This window comes from Macaca nemestrina, chromosome 4 (genome assembly GCF_043159975.1).
Source record: "Macaca nemestrina isolate mMacNem1 chromosome 4, mMacNem.hap1, whole genome shotgun sequence".
NCBI classification, from domain to species: Eukaryota; Metazoa; Chordata; class Mammalia; order Primates; family Cercopithecidae; genus Macaca; species Macaca nemestrina.
In genome coordinates, this window is record NC_092128.1 from 182,401,176 (window position 1) to 182,422,758 (window position 21,583).

The window sequence follows — 21,583 nt, forward strand, 5'->3', positions numbered from 1 at the left end:
CAGGCAGAAATGATGGCGAACAGTCAGCAGTGTGCCGGCCATGTAGACCGTGCCCAGGGAACTGTGGGGATCACTCGTTCGCATACAGTGCCCCTGATGAGACCCTTATCTCTTAAGGACAGTCTCATTCAGTTGTTAGAAGAATTTTGACAAATCTCACTGAGGCTAGAGGTAAAAATTTCTAGTTCACAGCTGTTAACTTTCCCCATACGTGAATAGTTTGTGATGATGAAATAGGGGAGGTAAATGACCTTTATGTTTCACTTTATTGTGTCTTTTTAGAAATTATACACTTTTTTTTGTCTCCCAGGCTGGAGTACAGTGGTGCGATCTCAGCTCACTAACCCTGCCTCCTGGGTTCAAGTGATTCCCTGCCTCAGTCTCCCGAGTAGCTGGGATTACAGGTGTGCGCCACCACACTCAGTTAATTTTGTATTTTTAGTAGAGACAGGATTTCACCATGTTGGCCAGGTTGGTCTCGAACTCCTGACCTCCGGTGATCCACCCGCCTCGGCCTCCCAAAGTGCTGGGATTACAGGTGTGAGCCTCTGCGTCCTGCCTACAATTTGTTTCAACAGATGATGAACATGGTGCTGAATTCAGAAGATAGAGAAAGGGCTGCAGTAAATGTGCATCTTATGACTCTTGTCACCCAATTTCCCAAAGTTTTCCTCTGTTACCAGTTTCTTACGACACTGCCAGTGATATTCCATGCATTTATGAATATTAATATATGTGCTTTTAAGATAAATGTTTTAAAGTTATAAAAGTAACACCCAAAAAGACAAAAGTAGTATCTATTTACTGCTTTTTAAAAAAAATCTAACTTGGGAAGTACAGAAAAGCAGCAAGGAAGAAAAACCTGGGACTCCATAGCACTAGGGTGGCTGGCGTTAGCATCTGTGCTTTTGCTTTTTTCTAGATATGTGTGTATAATGTTGAAAGCTAATGATAGGTTTTATTTTGTTTTAAATTTATTTTTATTTATTTTTTGAGATGGGGTTTTGCTCTGTTGCCCAGGCCAGAATGCAGTGGTGCGATCTTGGCTCACTGCAACCTCCGCCTCCTGGGTTCAAGTGATTCTTCTGCCTCAGCCTCCTGTGTAGCTGGGACTATAGGCTTGCACCATGACGCCTGACTATTTTTTGTATGTTTAATAGAGACAGGGTTTCACCATGTTGGCCAGGCTGGTCTCTAACTCCTGACCTCAGGTGATTCACCTGCCATAACGCCCCAAAGTTGGGATTACAGGCCTGAGCCACGGTGCCCAGCAGGTTTTTGTTTTTATTTTAAAAATACTGGATCTATTTTATAATTTTATGTGAAAACAGGTATCTCTTTGATTTAAAATACGTCTAAAGCACTGGGCGTGGTGCCTCACACCTGTAATCCCAGCACTTTGGGAAGCTGAGGTGGGCGGATCACGAGGTCAGGAGTTCAAGACCAGCCTGACCAACATGGTGAAACCCCGTCTCTACTAAAAATACAAAAATTAGCCAGGCGTGGTGGCGCACGCCTGTAATCCCAGCTACTCAGGAGGCTGAGGCAGGAGAATCGCTTGAACCCGGGAGATGGAGGTTGCAGTGAGCCAAGATCACACCATTGCACTCCAGCCTGGGTGACAGAGCGAGACTCTGTCTCAAAAAAAAAAAAAAAAAAAAAAATCTAAAGCTGTCTTCATAATAATTTTTTTTGGTCATAAATTTATGGTAAATCAGAGAAAATTTTTAATATATAAATCCATAATCTTTTTTTTTTTTTTGAAATAGAGACAGGGTCTCATTATGTTCCCCATGCTGGTCTCAAACTCTTGGGCTCAAGTGCTGGGATTACAGACATTAGCCACCACGCCCAGCCCATAATCATTTTTTACAGGTTTTATGTGCTCCTGTTGCCGCCATAGGGGCTGGAATGCTAGGCAAACTGGTTTACTTTCCCCTGACCTGGCAGGCTCTCTGACCTTCCATAGTTTTTCTTACACAGTGCTTTGTGGGAGAGAGAGAGAGAGAGAGAGAGAGTGTGTGTGTGTACGTATGTGCTGACGGCCCCCCTGGAACCAGAGCTTTAGACTTAATAAAGCTTTCTCTGACCCCCTTATGGTAGTGATTTTTCTTTCCTATCCATCATGTGAGCATTTAAAGTAGTAGCTGTGTGACTGATTGGTGGTATCTGCTGTTGTGGTTTTGTTTCTAATGTTGTAGATCCTTTTTCGTGTGTGTGATAAAAGGTTATTTCAGTGATGCTGCAAGCGCCTTTAGGGCCTGGGATTATCCCTGAGCTTTTCTGTACTCCTCCAGCATGCCTTCAGTCAGTACCCAGGAGTATTTAACTCAGAATCACATAATGGTTTTCCACTAGAGCCATGTATGGAGTCTGTTTTCTTTGCAGTTGAAATGTTAGCAATTAACAACTGTCAGGAGAATTTTCTAAGTGCTGCTGTCTTATAAGGCCTGCAGTATAGAGCACTTTGGTGATGTCACAGATTCAAAGCCACACGTGATTGGTTTGAACACCACTGGAATCCCAGGCCAGGCAGCTCATTCTGTGTCTGGGCCCAGGGTTCTTGTGTGGGTTGGCTTTCCTGCATGCATCTTTGGGATCTAATGTGTATAAATCTGTCGACACTCAGAGTGCTGACTCTTACCAGTGAATTCAGTCTTAAATTGCATGAATATTGTGTAGTTTTGGCCAATATTGTGGGTAAGTATATTGGACTCTAAAGGGTAGGGCAGTCATTCCTTTATATTGGCCAAATTCTTTTCCTGTATTTTTTTTTTTAAAGAGACAGGGTCTCATTCTGTCACCCAGGCTGGAGTGCAGTGGCATGATCATAGCTCATTACAACCTCGTGCTTCTGGGCTCAAGCGATCCTCCAGCCTTGGCCTCCTGAATAGCTGGGATTACAGGCATGCGTCACCATGCCTGGCTGTTTCTCTTTTTTTATTTTTATAGAGAGCAGGGTCTGACTGTGTTACCCAGGCTGGTCTCGAACTCCTGGACTCAAGATCCTCCTGCCTCAGCCTGCTGTGTAGCTGGGACAACAGGTGTGTACCACAACTGTGGGCTCATTTTTAAATTTTTGTAGAGATGGGGTCTTGCTATGTTGTCCAGGCTGGTTTCAAACTCCTGGCCTCAAGTGATCTTCTGCCTCAGCTTCCCAGAGTGCTGTGATTATAGGTGTGAGCCACTGTGCCCAGCCATTGTTCCTGAATCTTTTTAAAAAATAGTTTTTATTAAATATTGAGAGGTATAAAATATTTAAAATATGTAAATTTTAAAGAATGAAAATACAAATCTTTGTATCTTTCACCCAAGTTTTAGAAGAACCTTTGCGATCCCAACTGAGCAAAGGTAACACCATTGCTCTGAATTTTATCATTTCCTATTCGTCATGGTCGTATCACATATTTGAATCTGTAAAAATACGTTGTTTGGTTTCGTGTGCTCTCCAGCACACAGAGATGGCTGTTGTTTTGTGCTTCACTTTACTGTGCTCCGTAGACACTCTTTTTCACAAACTGAGGGTTTGTGGCCACCCTGCATCGACCAAGTCTGTCAGCGCCGTTTATCCACAGCATGTGCCCACTGTGTGTCTCTGTGTCACGTTTTGGGGGTTCTCACGACATTTCATATTTTTTATTATTATATGTTATGGTGGTCTGTGACCAGTGATCTTTGATGTTACTATGGTAATTGTTTTGGGGCATCAACAATTACACCCGTACGAGGCAGCAGATTTAATGTATAAATGTGTGGGTTCTGACTGCTCCACTGACTTGGCCATTCCCGTCTCTCCCCGCTCCCCAGGGCTCCCTATTCCTTAAGACACAAAAATGTTGAAAGTAGGGCAACATTGGCCCCTAATTTCAATAATAATGGTGGCTTCTAAACGTTCAAGTGAAAGAAGAGTTGCGTGTCTTTCGTGCTAGCTTTTCTTTTAATTAATTTGAGATGGAATCTTGCTCTGTTGCCCAGGCTGGAGTGCAGTGGCGTGATCTTGGCTCACAGCAACCCCCGCCTCCTGGGTTTAAGCGATTTTCCTGCCTCAGCCTCCTGAGTAGCTGGGATTACAGGCATGCAGCACCACGCCTGGCTCATACTTGTATTTTTAGTAAGAGACGGGGTTTCACTATGTTGGCCAGGTTGGTCTCGAACTCCTGGCCTCAAGTGATCTGCCTGCCTCAGCCTCCCAAAGTGTTGGGATTACAGGCTTGAGCCACCTGTAAAGAATCTGAGTTCTTTACTTACAATTTTTTAGTTCACTGAGCTGGAGACCCCAGGGAGGTCCCAGCATTGTATGGAAAAGGGACCCCCTAACTTGGGCTGCCTGGGTTTTGTCCTCAGGAGGAGTCTGTGATGCTCAATTCTCTAATTTTGGCAAATGCCCTTTAGGCAGAAGCTTACTTTAGTGCTTTGCTTACTTATCTCCTCGGGTGCCTAATTTCGTTGAGTGTTTACCAGCTGACCAGCCGATTTAGAAACGTTTTCTATCGTTAGTACGGCATTTTTAGCTTTTGTTCCAGCAAGAGTGTTGCAGTACCTTCTCTCTCAGAGCTCAGGAAATAGATTTGTTTTTAAAAATCTTTTTTTCCATGATCGTACAGTTATGTTCATTATAGCAAACATGCAAAAGAAAGCCAAAGTAGAAAACACTAAAAATAAATTAAAAATTGGCCCCAATCTCATACCTCAGAGATAAAAAGTTAGCATGTTAATCTGTGACCCTCTAACTTTTTTATGCATACAATTAAGATGACTAGACAACAACAGGCTTAGATTCTGTTTTTATTAAATTAGTTCTCTACACTTCTAAATATAGCTATGATTTAATATTATATTAAATCATAATATTTCTATGATATAATATTATTTGTGCTTTTATTGTGGGTGGGCATACGAAAAGATCCCTTGGAAAATCCTCTATCTACTATGAAGCTGGAGTAGACATTGTCATGTTACTCAGCATACCATTTCCAGGAGTCCTTTTAATACATTCCTCCAGAATTTAGGCCACTATGTCATCTCACTGCATTTGCGTATTTCCCCTTAGGAGCCTGTGAGAGCTCTCCCTCCCTCCTTCCCCTTACCCCTTCTGTCCTCTTCTTTTCTTATTGCACCCTGCTTTTTATAAAAGATCAAAGCATATGCCAATTGTAGTGATCTAGGCTCACTTCAAACTCTGCCTACCGGGTTCACACCATTCTCCTGCCTCAACCTCCCGAGTAGCTGGGACTACAGGTGCCTGCCACCACGCCCAGCTAACTTTTTGTTATTTTTTAGTAGAGACGGGTTTCACCGTGTTCGCCAGGATGGTCTTGATCTGACCTCATGATCCACCCGCCTCGGCCTCCTGAAGTGCTGGGATTACAGGCGTGAGCCACTGCGCCTGGTCTATTATTTTTATTCTTATTTTTATTATTATTATTTTTTGAGATGGAGTCTCACAATGTTGCCCAGGCTGGAGTGCAGTGATGCGATCTCGGCTCACTGCAACCTTCACCTCCCAGGTTCAAGCAATTCTCCTGCCTCAGCCTCCCATGTCGCTGGGACTACAGGTGCTGGCCACCACGCATGGCTAATTTTTGTATTTTTAGTAGAGACAGGGTTTCACCATGTTGGTCAGGCTGGTCTTGAACTCCCGACCTCAGGTGATCTGCCTGCCTCAGCCTCCCAAAGTGCTGGGATTACAGGTGTGAGCTACCGCGCCTGGCTATATATTTATTTTTATATCTTTTGAGACAGGGTCTTGCTCTGTCACCCAGGCTGGAGTGCAGTGGCATGATCCTGGCTCACTGCAACCTCCACCTCCCAGGTTCAAGTGATTCTCCTGCCTCAACCTCCTAGGTAGCTGCCATTGCAGTTAATATTACACACCAACCCATAAACATCATTGGAAAGGAAATAGTATGGTCTAGATTATAAACAACTCCCCCTTATAACTAAATGAAGGTCAGCTAAATAAAATGGGGCTGGGAGTATAGCCTCCTTTTTATAGTCCTAATTTAAAATATCCTAAGTTTAGTAAATGTGTTAGTTAGGACTGAGCAGCTATCTTGAATAAACACCAGCAGGGCCATGGCACTCTTACGGTTTTTAGAACAAGATTAACAGAAAAATGGTCAACGTAGAGGTATGCAACAAATCTCAATAAATGATACTGGATCTCAGGTGTACACAAGGAAAGCATCACCCACAAAGGCAGGACATTGGATACCCAGGTTAGCTGAATAAGAGAAACTCAAAAATGATTGTCATGGCTGGGCATGGTGGCTCACACCTGTCATTCCCAGCACTTTGGGAGGCTGAGGTAGGTGGATCACCTGAGGTCAGGAGTTCAAGACCAGCCTGGCTAACCTGGCAAAACCATTTTTAGTCTCTAATAAAAATACAAAAATTAGCTGGGTGTGGTGGCGCACGCCTGTAATCCCAGCCACTCAGGAGGCTGAGACACGAGAATCACTTGAACCCCGGGGGGTGGAGGTTGCAGTGAGCCAAGATTGTTATCACTACACTCCAGCCTGGGTGACACAGCAAGACTCTGTCTCAAAAAAAAAAAAAAAAAAATTCCATAAAACTAAGCTTGGTAATCACTATATATATATATACACACACACACATATATATACACACACACATATATATACATATACATCATACACACAGATACATATCTGTATTTTTTTTTTTCTTTGAGGTAGAGTCTTGCTCTGTCACCCAGGCTAGGGTGCAGTGGTGGGTGTTATTTTGGCTCACTACAGCCTCTGCCTCTCGGGTTCCAGTGATTCTTCTGCCTCAGCCGCCTGGGAAGCTGCCATTACAGGCATGTGCTACCACACCCGGCTAATTTTTTGTGTTTTTAGTAGAGACAGGGTTTCACCATGTTGGCCAGGCTGGTCTCAAACTCCTGACCTCAGGTGATCCACCTACCTCGGCCTCCCAAAGTGTTGGGATTACTGGTGTGAGCCACGGCACCCAGCCAATGTTTTTTTGTTTTAGTAAAAAGAGTCTTTTGATCATATTGTTCTCTTTCAAAGCTGCTGCTACATTTTGTTTTTATTTTTTGAGACACAGCCTCACTCTGATTGCCCAAGCTGGAGTGCAGTGGCACGATCATATCTCACTGAAGCCTTGACCTGGGCTCAAGTGATTCTTTGACCTCAGCCTCCCAAGTACCTGGGACTACAGGCACACACCACCACACCTGGCTAATTCTTTTAATTTTTGTAGAGACGGGGTTGTGTCCTGTTGCCCAGGCTGGTCTTAAACTCCTGGACTCAAGTCATCCTCCCACCTTGGCCTCCCAAAATGCTGGCATTACAGACGTGAACCACTGCATCTGGCCTGCTTCCATGTTTTTAAGTTACAATTCAACTCTATTGCTGATAAATTTTGTTGTGTATGAGATGCATATGTTTTGAGTGACTAACTTAGAGTTACTAGCTGTGGAGTCCCACAGAATACTAAAACCATATAGTAAACCAGTCTCCCAGAAGATAATGGATGTTTCAGTTGTAAAGATGTAAATTTGAAGTGTTATCATTGGCTAATATAAAATAGATTTTTTACTAGATTAGCAATAAAACAAAAATTTAATTATTGAAAGTCAATTAAGTACTAAAAGACACACACACATACACTCCCTCTCTCACACATTTCAAAAATAAGATGCAAGGCACATAAGTAGCATTATATCAAACCAGAATGCATTAGGATATTGATTATATTTAAATAATTATTTTTCTTTTTCCTTCTGTAGGTGACGATGGCTTAATAGAATTTACCACAGTTACTTTAGAGTCTCCGAAAGCATTGCTGGCGGAGGCCTGACTGGGAGGCAGGGGATGTGACTCCTTACTTTGCAAAGGCTCCTCTGAGCCTTTTGCAACACCAGGACTTGATTGGTCAGTTTTCAACACGTAGCCTGATCCAAAGAGTTCTTCCATGAGACTGCTTTTCTTATCTCTGAAAGTTGTATCCTTCACTTTTATTCTGGAAGACTTGCCAAATGAGGGCTCATACCCACTGTCAGAATGCTCTAGCTCCATTTCCTCTCTGTTACTGAGATGCTTGCTTGTACTATGACTGTACTTCGTGTTGCCAGCATTGGCTGGCCCACCTGAAGCAGGAAGCCCATGATGCAGATTTTCAGTTGCTTCTGTGAATGAGTAATGCCTTCTTTGTCTGAGGGGGCCTTTCGTGTAGGGAGCAGTGCATTTGTCAGGTGTGTCATCCATGCCATTTCTCTGCATGCTTCTTTTAAACTTTTCTCTTACTAGAACATCTTCTTGAGTGCTTTCTCTTTCAGGATGAATAACTTCAATTATTTTTGGTGGTAATTCTTGCTCTTCTTTCACAAAAATGGTTTTCTTTTCTTGGTCTTCTTTTTTGTCTTTTTGTCTTCCAGTATTCTCCAGCAGTACTTGCACTTCCAAATGTTTCTCTTCCCTTGATAAATCTGTATTAGAAAAATAGGCAATTTAGTGCTGTTTAAAATGAATGGATCTCTATTTCAGGATGGCATGTCTAGGACACTTATTTGCACCACCTCACAAGCACATTGAAATGACAGAAAAGGTAAGAAAATAGATGCATAGACAATAGGTTACAGAGAAGGGTGATATTAACAAATGTGTTATGTTATAGTTTCTTAGAATTTCCCAAGCAAATGGGAATTATGAAACCAAAAGAAAAATGACATTCATTGAGGAAGAAATAAAATTTGCCAATAAGGTTATTAATAGACGTTCAACATTACTAACTGGATGTAGTGCCAGTTAAAACAGTGATGGCTGAGTGCAGTGGCTCACACCTGTAATTCCAGCACTTTGGGAGGCTGAAGCAGGAGGATTGCTTGAGCCCAAGAGTCTGAGACCAGCCTGGGCAACATAGCGAAACCCCATCTCTACAAAAAATACAAAAATTAGCTGGGCGTGGTGGTGCATGCCGGTAGTCCTGGCTACTCAGGAGGCTAAGGTGGGAGGATCACTTCAACCCAGGAGGACAAGACTGCAGTGAGCCGTGATTGTGCCACTGCATGCCAGCTTGGGCAACAGAACAGAGCTGTTACAAAACAAAACAAAACAAAACAAACCAATGAGAACATTTTTCATCCATCCAATTGGCAAATAATTTCTAGAGCTGTTGAGAAGATGGGGCAACGGGAATGTTTGGTCCCCACTGGTGGGTGTGTTATTGGCACAGCGTTTTTGGATGGCAATTTGGCAGTATCAATCAACATTTTAAGTGAATATACTCTTAGACCCAACAACTTCTTCTTAGAACAAACCTACAAAAAATAGACAAAGATAAGTGCAACGATGTTCACTGCAGCTTGGTTTAGTAACACTAAAACCTCCCAAACATCTGCCGAAGGAATCATGGTTAAATAAGGTATGGCATGTGCAGTCTGTGGAATTCCAGGCAGTTATTATAGACGATGAGCTGGATCCATGTGAACCGGGGGGGAAAGGTGTTCCCATACTAGAATATAAGCACATGAGGGCAGGGTTTTGCATTTGCTTCCTGCTGTCTCCCTAATGCCTAGAACAGTGTCTGACACATAGTGTATGCACACAAAGTATTTGTCAAATGAATGGATACACTTTCTAGGACAATATGAATTAGGACAATGGACTGAAAAATAAGCGGAAAACTTAAAACACACCAGTGACCACAGTGCAATTGCAACTGATGATCAGTTTCCACCAAACTGCAACAGACAGAGTGGCTTTATGGGTGAGTTCTGTCAAACTACTGTGTTATTTAAACATTATTTGGCCTCACAACTAAGGTGAGGCCCTTCTTGGTCCTCTTCTGAATGCCCAATGTGTTCAACAAGGGCTCTCCATGCTGCCTACGGGAACACGTCTGATTTGCAGCCCTGAGTAAACTCTGGGACTCATTCATCATGCATGTTCTTTCCTCAGAAGTTGCTCTTGCCCAGCCTTGTGGGACTGCACCCAGATCTCCCGTGAGTGGTGATGTAACATGAAACAATGAGCCACATCTTCAAAATTCCAAAGGAAAATGACCCCCAACTTAGAGTTTCCTATCTAGGCAATTATGAATCAAGTGTAAGGGCAGAATAATGACACTTCCAGATGAGAGGTATACAAATTTACCTTACCCACACCCATTTACAAGAAGCCTGTGAAGGTTGTGCTCCTTAAAACATGATGTAATTGACCATGAAAGAGGAGGACTTGGCTTAGGAAAGAGAAGATCCAGTAGAGAAGGGGAGTGACAGGAACCTGCAGGAAATGATGAAGGGCAATCCCAGGATGCTAGCTGCACACCAGAGATGAGGAGACAGACTGGGATCCCCGCTCCATTAGACCTCCAGGTACCAAACACCAGGTGAGCCAGGGCCTTGGCCTGTCTTGCCCATCGCTGATGAAGTGGTGTACTCTCTATCAAGCCCTGCAGCCTGGGCCAGCTGAGGACTCTCCTTGCACCCCACAGAAGCAGTTTGTTTCCACCTACTCCCAAGAGCCGGAGGTAAGCTTTGGTGATCTTAGAATAAGAAATTTTGAGCAGCCCGTTCTCTCGGCCCTAGCTCTCTGGGGCCTGCCCAGAAAAGCCCTGCCAGATCCCAGGATGATTCATGACCTCACCCACTGACTGGGCCCTTGTACATCCAGGGGAGCTGAAGCTGGAGTCCTTTTCCTGGAAGTCTGTATTCAAAAGTGGCAATATTGCCCTTTGCTCAGCTGGATTTGAATAATTTGCTACTCGGTTTTCCAAAGCTGAATATATTATTTAAGGATACTATTATGAAATGAATGTTTGTGTTCCTCCCTCCCAAATTTCATATGTTGAAGCCCTAACTCCCCAGTATGACTATATTTGGAGACTGGGTCTTTAAGGAAGTAATTAAGGTTAAATGAGATCACAAGGTTGGGGCCTTCATGATGGAATTAGTGTCCTTATGAAAAGAAACAGTGGAGCACTGGTGCTCTCTCCCTGACCCTCCTTGTGCAAGCACTAAGGAAAGGCCACATGAAGACATAGTGAGAAGTGAGGCATCTAAAGCCAGGAAGAGAGCCTCAACCAGAAGCCAAAGGGCTAGAACCTTGATCTTGGACTTCCCAGCCTCCAGAACCATGAGAAAATAAATAAATGTTGTTTAAGCCAGCAGTCTATGGTATTTTCTTATGGCAGCCCAAGCAGACGAATATAGCTATATATAGACAGGGAGCTGTGAGGGAAAGCAAGGGAATGACTGGCCTAAAACCCAAGATGGTGGTTGTTTCTGGTGGGCAGGGTGAGGGGATACGATTGTGAAGGGCCCATGGGTGTTCCAAGGAGCACTCATGTACTGTTTCTTAAGCAGGGTACTGGGTACACAGGTGTTCCTTTTATTATAATTCTGGAAACTGTTTTATGATGTGTTTTTTTTTTTTTTTTTTTTTTTTGAGATGGAGTCTCACTCTGTCGCCCAGGTTGGAGTGCAGTGGCATGATCTCAGCTCACTGCAACCTCTGCCTCCTGGGTCCAAGTGATTTTCCTGCCTCAGCCTCCTGAGTAGTTGGGATTACAGGTGCACACCACCATGTCCAGTTAATTTTTGCATTTTTAGTAGAGACAGGGTTTCACCATGTTGGCCAGGCTGGTCTCAAACTCTTGACCTCAGGTGATCCGCCCACCTCAGCCTCCCAAAGTGCTGGGATTACAGGCCTAAGCCACCATGCCCAGCTGTTTTACGTGTGCTTTATATACACATATAGTAATTCACAACAAAAAAAATCCAATAAGACAGACTTTAAAAAGTTGTTAAAATTACCTTCATATTTTGTCTTAGAATCCTCTTGCTTTGGTAGTTTATTGACACAGTGAGGAATTTCACGATTTATTTCAGTTGATTTTTCTTTACGATTCATGTTTCCTGTTGCCTTTTTACCCTATGATTTAGAAAAGCAGCAAAAACACATTTTGGGGGGTCTAGATAACTTTAAATTGCATTTTAGTCTAACGATTACAAATACTTTTCACATAGAACAAGTGACTGTAGCCTAATTTATTTTTGTTAAGACATGTTTAATTAGACACTGCAAGATTCCAAGTTTGCTGTACCTTAGTTGTCAAAGGTGGAACATCTGATTTTTGGGTTCCCTGGTGTCTCATACTTGTGAATGGCAAACTTTTTCTGTCTGCTTGGACTGATTTTGTTGAAGAAACTATAGAACAGGTAGATTATATGTAAGAAACATATTTTACATTTGGATGCAATATTGATTTTACATATAAAATAACATTAATGCAATGTAATAATAAAGTAGACTAAGTATACTAAGTATTTTCTAAATATTATATATATATATAGCATTTGCTAAATTTCCTGTTTTTCCCTTCAGGGCCCTTGCTTTGTCTTACTTTGGGCCCCACAGTGTTAGAGTACAAAACAAGTAGGTGTTAGGATAAGACAGTGTTGCTGTTGGAGGACAAGGCTGTCCTTTGTGGATGGGATTCAACAAGGTAGACGTGTAATTGTGAGAGGCCAGGCCACCGAGCCATCCTGTGGCAGAGCTCTTGATTATCAGTGGTTAGACTGTCTGTGCTAAAGCACATGACCGCTAAGTCTAGACTGCACTTGCCCTGAAAAGTGAAGGAAATTATATCTTTTAAACACCCCCTTGGTTGATTCATCGTCTGTATTATTCTAGATTATAAGCCAGAAGCAAACAAAGGCAGGCAAGGAAATTTGAGGTTGTTGCATCTGGAAGTAAACATGTAGCTACTTCTTCTAATAAAACAGGGCTGAGTATTCCTATGCTACGTCTGAGTCGAATCTGTTGCTGGGAGATCTTGGGGGGAAGTGCATGTGGTCTTGAAGGAAAGAAGACTCTTCACCAATGAGAGGTATACACTAATGATAGTGGCATCAGTAGAGACGAATCTCAAAAACATGATGCTGAACAAAAGAAGCCAGATACAAAAGAGTTCATGCTGTGGGAGTCTACTTACGCGAAGTTCTAGAACAGACAAACTCAGCTATTGTGACCAAAGGAAAGTCAGTGGTTGCTGGGTGAGGTAGGGGACTACTGACTGCAGGGACACGAGGAAGCTTCCTGGGGAGGTGGAAATATTCCATATCTTGATTAGGGTGGTGGCTCCATCGGTATAAGCATCTGTCAAAACCCACTGAGCTGCGTACACACTTAAAATGGATGCATTTTATTGAGGTAAAGTATACCCCAATAAAGTTCATTTTGAAAAGCCATACACTGGCTAACAGATACACTTAGAAAGTTCCCTTTTTGGCAGACATTTTGCTTCAGGCTGAAGTTATCCTTTTGCTCCACCTGAAGAAAGGACATAAAGGGCTGTGCTGAGGGTGGGAGAATAGGAGAGCATTTCTCTTCCTTTCTAGCCATCTCATCATCTCAGTCTCATTATTCTTCTAGAATCACAAAATGTATTTTAATGCCTAATGAAGTGATTTTTGAAAATATCCATTATTTTGGCTACATAAATTAGGACAATCTGACTAGATACTTAAAAATAGATTTTGAGCAAAAGTAATTAAAACATACCTTTTGGATAGTCCTCTGTGTCGTGTAAATTTTTAAGTATTCGATGACTATAGATGTTTTTAATTTCAAGCTCACGATCCTTTTCCTAAAAAGAACCACAAAACCAATTTTTCTGTAAATGTTTGCTTTTGTCAACCCTGATTTCTTTTAAAAACAATTTAGGCCGGGCGCAGTGGCTCACGCCTGTAATCCCAGCACTTTGGGAGGCCGAGACGGGCGGATCACGAGGTCAGGAGATCGAGACCATCCTGGCTAACACGGTGAAACCCCGTCTCTACTAAAAAATACAAAAAACTAGCCGGGCGAGGTGGCGGGCGCCTATAGTCCCAGCTACTCGGGAGGCTGAGGCAGGAGAATGGCGTGAACCTGGGAGGCGGAGCTTGCAGTGAGCCGAGATCCGGCCACTGCACTCCAGCCTGGGTGACAGAGCGAGACTCCGTCTCAAAAAAAAAAAAAAAAAAAAAAATTTAAATGAGCTCAGTATCCTCTGAATACAATCTATAGATCTTAGAAGAAACAGAAATAGGCCGTATCATCCTATACCATTCCTGACATCAAAAAGTACTAGCTTTTTAAACAAAGTGACACATTATTGTAATTGGGACAGTATTTTTTAAAAGCCTTGCAGGTAAGCTTGTCCACTGTTTTCCTTCTGTCCTGTGGGCCTTGAAGTTTATGAAATATTCTTCTGTACTGTGCCCTACAGTAGCCACTAGCTATATGTTGTGATTTCATTTAAATGAAATTAAATTAAAATTTAGGTCGTCAGCCACACTATTTGTATTTCCAATAAGTGGTCAGCAGCTGCGTGTGACTAGTGACTACAGTATTGGACAGCACAGGTGAACATTTCCGCCATCTAATAGAAAGTTCCATGAGACAGGGCTACATCTAGACAAGGGCAGTGGGGGAAAGCCTAGAACAAGGGTATCATTGTTCCATTTTAAATTTCAATATTGACTTTTTTGAGTCTTGGCAAAACAGATGTTTTGAAACCTTAACTTGTTGAGGAACAAAAAAAGGGTTTTTATTAAATATCAAATGCTCCTTCTCATATGTACACTAGGAGGCAAGAAAGGCTTTGGACTCACGACCATTGAATTTTAGTAACAACCATGGTTAAGAGAGGTGGGCATATATGAAGTAAAGAGGAAGGAAGCCAGGGATGTCAGAGTGTGACAGACGTGCATGTGCACACATATGCACACACACACACACAGAGGTGGGCGGGGCGGGGGGGGAGAGGGGGAGAGAGAGAGAGAGAGAGAGAGAGAGCGCGCGCTCGTCTCCTTGTGCTCCTTAGGGTCAAATCTATGGGCCAAGGGATATTCAGGGGGTAAGTAACATCTCTGCAGTTTGGGAAAGTCTCAGTGCAAGAGGCCTCAGTGTGGTCCAGGAAAATTGCAAACCCCGTAAAAAGCGCCTCCCTGCCCCATTCATCATGGAGCTAAAGTAACGTGGTATTGCTCAAGTGGTAAGTCAGAAAGGGCTAAATACTGTCTCCAGGTCAGAGACTGTGCTTCCCTTCCCTGTGCAACCAGTGGGACCTGTGGAGGGAGCTGCACCTGCTCTGGAGTCCTTAAGGTTACAGGTCCAGGTGCTCCCATAGCACAGGCTTTGTGATAGAGAATCTAGCCAGAGATCAGATGGAGGATGCATCTCAGGGCATTTGCATCAACAGTCAGCAAGGGATGATCACCAGGATTTATTTGACCAGACGGAGAAGAGGCCAGGAGTTTTAGCAGCCACATTCAGTACACATCAGACAGGGTCCTGGGAATTTAAGACCAGTCACTCATCAGGAGAAGCAGGTGTAGAGAGGGGCCAGAGGGCAGAACACAGACCACAGGCCTCTTTTCCGCTCCACCAAGAGCACACATATGTTTTCTCTCATGCCCAGGATGCCATCTCCACTGAGACAGAAGACAGGGATGAGGAAAAAGTCTGCAAGTCTACGAGACAACCTAGCATAAGACTGTTTGGAGTTAGAAGAGACTGTGATGAGCTTGTATCCATTTCTCCTTGTCCAACTGCCACCCTCATCCCTAATTTGTGGGACTGGGGCTCATAAGGAAGTATGGCTCAGTTACAGAAAATAAAGAACATGACATATTTTTGTACCTGAATTGTACAGTGTAGGTTTTCTACTCATTTGAATCATAAAATTAGTTTATTTTCAGAGGTACACAAAGGGATAAAACACGAGAATATTAATCTTTTCTAGAATTTAAGTTTCTGGAGGCAAAAATATTAACAGTTCATCTCTCTTTTCTTATTGTGGTAACACTTAGCCAAAAGAACAGTAAATGCTGACAGTTAATCACCATGAAAAGTTGATCAGGTATATTCTGGATAATAGCTTTCAGATGAAGGATACTGTGTAAAACATTTTAGAATGGTTTTTCATCCATACTGGTTAAGAAACATTTTCATATTTACAGGGACAAATTTTGGTTACCTGAAAAATTCAGTTCTACCTTTTGATTTGGTCTGGACACTTGGAGGTCAGCAACAGAGAGCAGGAATGAGGCAGAGCAAGAACAGAACAAGGGGCTGCCACAGGGGCGGCGGGGGTCAAATGGAAGCAACCTGGAGGATAGTCCTCCTTGAGGCTTGGAGCAGAGCTTCCGGTTGGGCACCACGACAGAGCTGGGCCAGAAGTCTAACACAGCAGGCTGGAACACAACCCGGGAGACTCGTGTAGTTGGGTTCAATTAGTCAAGGCAAACAAGAAGACAGCCCGTGGCTGGGAATGTTCATGGAATGCTCGTGGAATACTCAGCGCAGAGACTCCCTGCAAGCGCAAGGGTATCAAGTAAGAGTTAAAGGGGAAGTTGGGTCATGGTGTGGAATCATATTAAGGTCAGCGTTGATGGCTTGCAGAACTTAGATAGAAAGCACTGTCTTAATGCAGGAGTGTGACTGTAGTCTGGGTATAAGACGGGTGGCAGTACCTCATGTGGGAGCTGTGGAAGGCTGATATCCCTCTTCTTACTTCGGCTCATACTCCAGAAGTGGGCCTAGACCTCGGTGTGGGATGACTTTGAAAATGAGTTTCAAAATAAGGAAACGGAACTTTTGACCTTTGGGACCAGACTCTTCCAAGCTCAAACAATGACTTTCGTTAATGTGGCAGACTGTATTTTCCTAGAATTCCCACGACAAGATTTCTAGTCCCATATGCTCTTCAAGGACCTTGTGACACCCTCCCAAGAGGTGGAGTTCACTGCTTGAACTGCCTAGGACCACCTTGTCACTGCAGAAGTGATGCTGTGTGACTGCCAAGGCTAGGTCATAAAAGGCAGTATTGCATCTGTCCGGTTCTCTCTCTCTCTGTCTCTGTCTCTCTCTCTCTCTCTCTCTCTCTCTCTCTCTCTCTCTCTGTGTGTGTGTGTGTGTGTGTGTATCTGTGCATATTTTAGTTTGTGATTGTCTATGTTTGGTTTCATTAATCTAAAAAAAAGAAAAACCCCTTTTTTATCTTCCAGAAATTCTTTGTTAGATCTGGTAGTTTTGGTATCCTTTCTAGGATTCTGGATTATTTTATTTATTTTTAGAGACAAGAGTCTCTCTCCGTTGCCCAGGCTGGAGTGCAGTGGTGCCATCACTAAAGCCTCCAACTCCTGGGCTCAAGAGATCCTCCTGCCTCAGCCTCTGGAGTAGCTGGGATTACAGGTGTGTGCCACCATGCCCAGATAATTTCTAAATTTTTTTGTAGAGACAGGCTTTGTTCTGTTGCCTTGGCTGGTCTTGACTTCTTGGGCTCAAAAGATCCTTCTGCCTCAACTTCACAAAAAATGGTGTAAGCCACCATGCCTGGCTTGGAGCGTTATTTTAAAAATACATTTTCTTTCATTTCTATGGGGCTTTGGCAGGGAGGGACAAAAAGCATGTGTTCGGGCCACCTTCTTGATCTAGCCATTTCTACTCTTTTAAAAATGCACAAAATATGTAATCTCAAAAACATTTTTCCCTTTGAAACTTTATTATACAAATTAAAAAAAAAAATATATATATATATATATATATAAAGTAGAATAGTACAGTCAACCTCCATGAGCCCATGCCCCGGCTTCACTAATGAACAGCTCATATCTGTTTCCCACTCTCTCTGGCCCCACTCCCCAGCCCTGGCTTATTTGAAGCAAATCTAGCCCTCTAATAACTTATTTCAGTATCTGTAGCAAACAAGGGTATCCCTTTTAAAACCTAACTGCAGTGTCTTCATTCCACTTCCCCCAATCAATAATTCCTTCACATAACCAAATATCCAGTTTGTTTAACATTTTCCCCATTTTCTATCATTTTTAAAAGGTTTGAATTAGAATCTAAACAAGGTTCAAAACACTGTGACTGATTAATATATCTCTTACTGTCTTTTAATCTATAGGTTCTCACTCTCACCTCTTATTTTTTCTGCTTTGCTACTTAATCGTAGAAATGGGGGTATCTGTAATGCAGTTTCCCACATTCTCACACTGCTGACTGCATCCCATCCTGAGCATGTTCTCCCCTCTGCTTTTCAATTGGTAGGTAGAGCCCAGTGTGTAACCAGGTTTAGGTTCGGTTCTTTGGCATGAGTAGGTGGTGGTGTGTACCTCTGTCAGGAAGCGCGTATCTCTTTTGTGATACTAGGAGCCATTGATGATCATTGATTAGAGCCATTAATTCATTAGGAGTTTCCAAAATAGTGATATTCTAATCCTGTCATTCCTTCTTCATTATTGAGTGGAATGCTTTTATAAGCAGGATCTTATCCCCTCACAAATGATTTGGTTACTCTGAGGAGTCGTTCATACAGGAAAGGTAAAAATGTTTGCTTCTTGTCCTCTACTGACCAGTCTTCAAAATAGCATGCTGTTCCCTAGCATCCTCCACAAGTGACTCATCACTGAGGCGTTTAGTTTTTTAAGTCTCATTATGAACTGTGGGTTCATTTGATAAGTTTTAACCCGGGCAGTTATCTTCATTGATCCTCAAATTTCCCCATCTTTGGCCAGTAGGAACCTATTCTAGATGGGCCTGAGTCCTTTTGATACTACCCTAATGGTCCTTCATAGCTTCCTTGCTTTTGTATGACAATACGTTCCAGGCCCATCTAATGTATTTCCTGTACCAGAGCTAGAATTTTTTAGGGAGCCTTGGTTTGTTTTAGTAGGATATGGAACTTACAGACCATAACCTGGGTGCTGGGGGTATTCATTGCTCCTGGTTACTCTGAGAATATTGCATACTTTCACTTCAGATCAAAATCAGGACTATAGGATTTTTATTTGACTCTCTCTTCTGTACTTTTTTTTTGTCCATCCCCCAAATCCCAGTTCTCAATGACACCACCATAATCTATCAGGAGCTGTATCCCATAAGATATACACAACATTCTCAAAACAACAACGTCACCATCATTACCAACAATATCATTACTAAACAGTGTCAGATTTTTTGTAAAGTTATTTGTGTCCTTACAGTGTATCTCACTGGCCATATGCAATGACATTATGTGTTTTGAGTCACTTGGAATGACTTCCTTCTGTGGCTTTGTGCCCCCAATAGGATATAGTCAGCGTTCCCTGTCCACAGGTTCTGCATCCTGCGGTTACAAAGGGCTAACTGTATACACATTTGGGTTCATCTGCATTTTACTTTGGATATTTAGGGATATTTTATTTTATTTATTTTATTATTTATTTTATATTTTAATTTAATTTAATTTAATTTAATTTATTTTTGAGAGAGTCTCGCTCTGTCACCCAGGCTGGAGTGCAATGGCATGATCTCAGCTCACTGCAACCTCCGCCTCCCGGGTTCAAGCGTTTCTCCTGCCCCAGCTTCCCGAGTAGCTGGGATTACAGGAATGCGCCATCACACCTGGCTAATTTTTTTATTTTTGTATTTTTGTAGAGATGGGGTTTCACCATGTTGGCCAGGTTGATCTTGAACTCCTGACCTCAGGTGATCCGCCCACCTCGGCCTCCCAAAGTGCTGGGATTACAGGCATGAGCCACCGTGCCCAGCTGCTTTTTAATTTTTTTTTACATTTAATTCTGCTTCATACTTACGGAAAGATTTACATGGTTCCACAAAGAAATCTAGGTTCTAGAGCTGTCCCTTCTACTCTATTCTCTTTTTTTCTGCTGTTATCCTATTATCGGTTTCTTTTTTAAATGTAGGCAAATAAGTGGATATATTTCTGTTGCTTCCTTTATCTTAAGTAGGATTGTATTAGTCCGTTTTCAGGCTGCTGATAAAGACATAACTGAGACTAGGTAATTTATAAAGGACAGAGGTTTAATGGACTCACAGTTCCATATGGCTGGGGAGGCCTCACAATCATGGTTGAAGACAAAGGAAGAGCAAAGGGACTTCTTACATGGCAGTGGGCAACAGAGGACTTGTGCAGGGGAGCTTCTTTTTATTTATTTATTTTATATATATATATATATATATATTTTTTTTTTTTTGGCGGAGTCTCGCTGTCGCCCAGGCTGGAGTGCAGTGTCGCGATCTCGGCTCACTGCAAGCTCCGCCTCCCGGGTTCACGCCATTCTCCTGCCTCAGCCTCCCGAATAGCTGGGACTACAGGCGCCGCCACCTCGCCCGGCTAGTTTTTTGTATTTTTTAGTAGAGACGGGGTTTCACCGTGTTAGCCAGGATGGTCTCGATCTCTTGACCTCGTGATCCGCCCGTCTCGGCCTCCCAAAGTGCTGGGATTACAGGCTTGAGCCACCGCGCCCGGCCTATTTTTTATATATTTTTTAAGACAGAGTCTCGCTCTGCCGCCCAGGCTGGAGTGCGGTGGTGCGATCTTTGCTCACTGCAAGCTCCGCCTCCCGGGTTCACACCATTCTCCTGCCTCAGCCTTCCAAGTAGCTGGGACTACAGGTGCCTGCCGCCATGCCCAGCTAATTTTTTGTATTTTTTAGTAGAGACAGGGTTTCACTGTGTTTGCCAGATGGTCTCGATCTCCTGACCTTGTGATCCGCCCGTCTCGGCCTCCCACGGTGCTGGGATTACAGGTGTAAGCCACCGCCTGGTGGGGGAGCTTCTTTTTATAAAACCATCAGATCTCGTGAGACTGATTCACTATCACCAGAACAGCACGGGAAAGACCTGCCCCTATGATCTAATTACCTCCTACCCATCCCTCCCATGACATGTGGGAATTCTGGGAGCTACAATTCAAGGTGAGATTTGGGTGGGGACACAGCCAAACCATATCAAGGATATTACAGTTTCGTCTGCCTCCCTTTCTTCACTTACCAATGTATCCTAGAGATTATTCCATAGTAGTGCATCAAGATTCTTCATTGCTATTTACAGATATATAGATATCCATTGTGTGGAGGTACATTTAATTTTCTTTTTAAAAATAAATTTGGATCTTACTGTATATAGAATTTTCTATCTTTTCATTAAGCATTTCTTTAAGTATTAAGCATTTCTCTGTTAAAAATGATTATTTTTATTTTTTATTTTTTTGAGATGGAGTCTTACTCTGTCACCCAGGGTGGAGTGCAGTGGCACAATCTCGGCTCACTGCAGCCTCCGCCTCCCAGGTTCAAGCAATTCTCCTGCCTCAGCCTCCCGAGTAATGGGATTACAGGCACACATCACCATGCCAAGCTAATTTTTATATTTTTAGTAGAGCTGGGGTTTCGCCATATTGGTCAGGCTGGTCTCGAATTCCCAACCACAGGTGATCTGCCTGCCTCAGCCTCCCAAAGTGCTGGGATTACAGGTGTGAGCCACTGCGCCTGGCAAGAAATGGTTTTTTTAATGGCTGCATATTATTCATATTCATATGTCTGCATGAGGAAGCACAAAATTTATTTTAAAATTCCCCAATTGTGTCTCCATATGGGTGTGTGTTTGCTGTGAGCAGGGCATCTTGAAGTCTCTTCTGTTAGATTTCTCAGCTAGCTGCAATAGCCATGCCTATGTTCTGTGTATTCTTTTTCAAGTTTCCTGGAACTCCACAGAAAAAAGGAAAATAACTCTTTTTTCTTCTTTACAAAGGGATAATTTTCTTTCTTCCATCCTCCAAATCCCAG

At 42.9% G+C, this 21,583-nt stretch overlaps 1 protein-coding gene across 14 annotated transcripts in view; it reads right to left on the minus strand.

Annotated features, from left to right (window-relative positions):
• Window positions 1-7,702: 7,702 nt before the first annotated feature.
• Window positions 7,703-21,583, minus strand: part of LOC105472617 (lebercilin LCA5 like) — a 44,299-nt gene continuing 30,418 nt past the window's right edge. For all 14 annotated transcript variants that reach the window (XM_011726033.2, XM_011726025.2, XM_011726023.2 and 11 more), the window contains 4 exons: window positions 13,533-13,617; window positions 12,073-12,176; window positions 11,783-11,900; window positions 7,703-8,455 (listed from right to left, as the gene is read on the minus strand). In XM_011726033.2, the coding sequence (XP_011724335.2) occupies window positions 7,725-8,455; window positions 11,783-11,900; window positions 12,073-12,176; window positions 13,533-13,617 (1,038 nt within the window). In that variant the 3' untranslated portion in view covers window positions 7,703-7,724. The remainder of the gene's footprint in view (window positions 8,456-11,782; window positions 11,901-12,072; window positions 12,177-13,532; window positions 13,618-21,583) is intronic.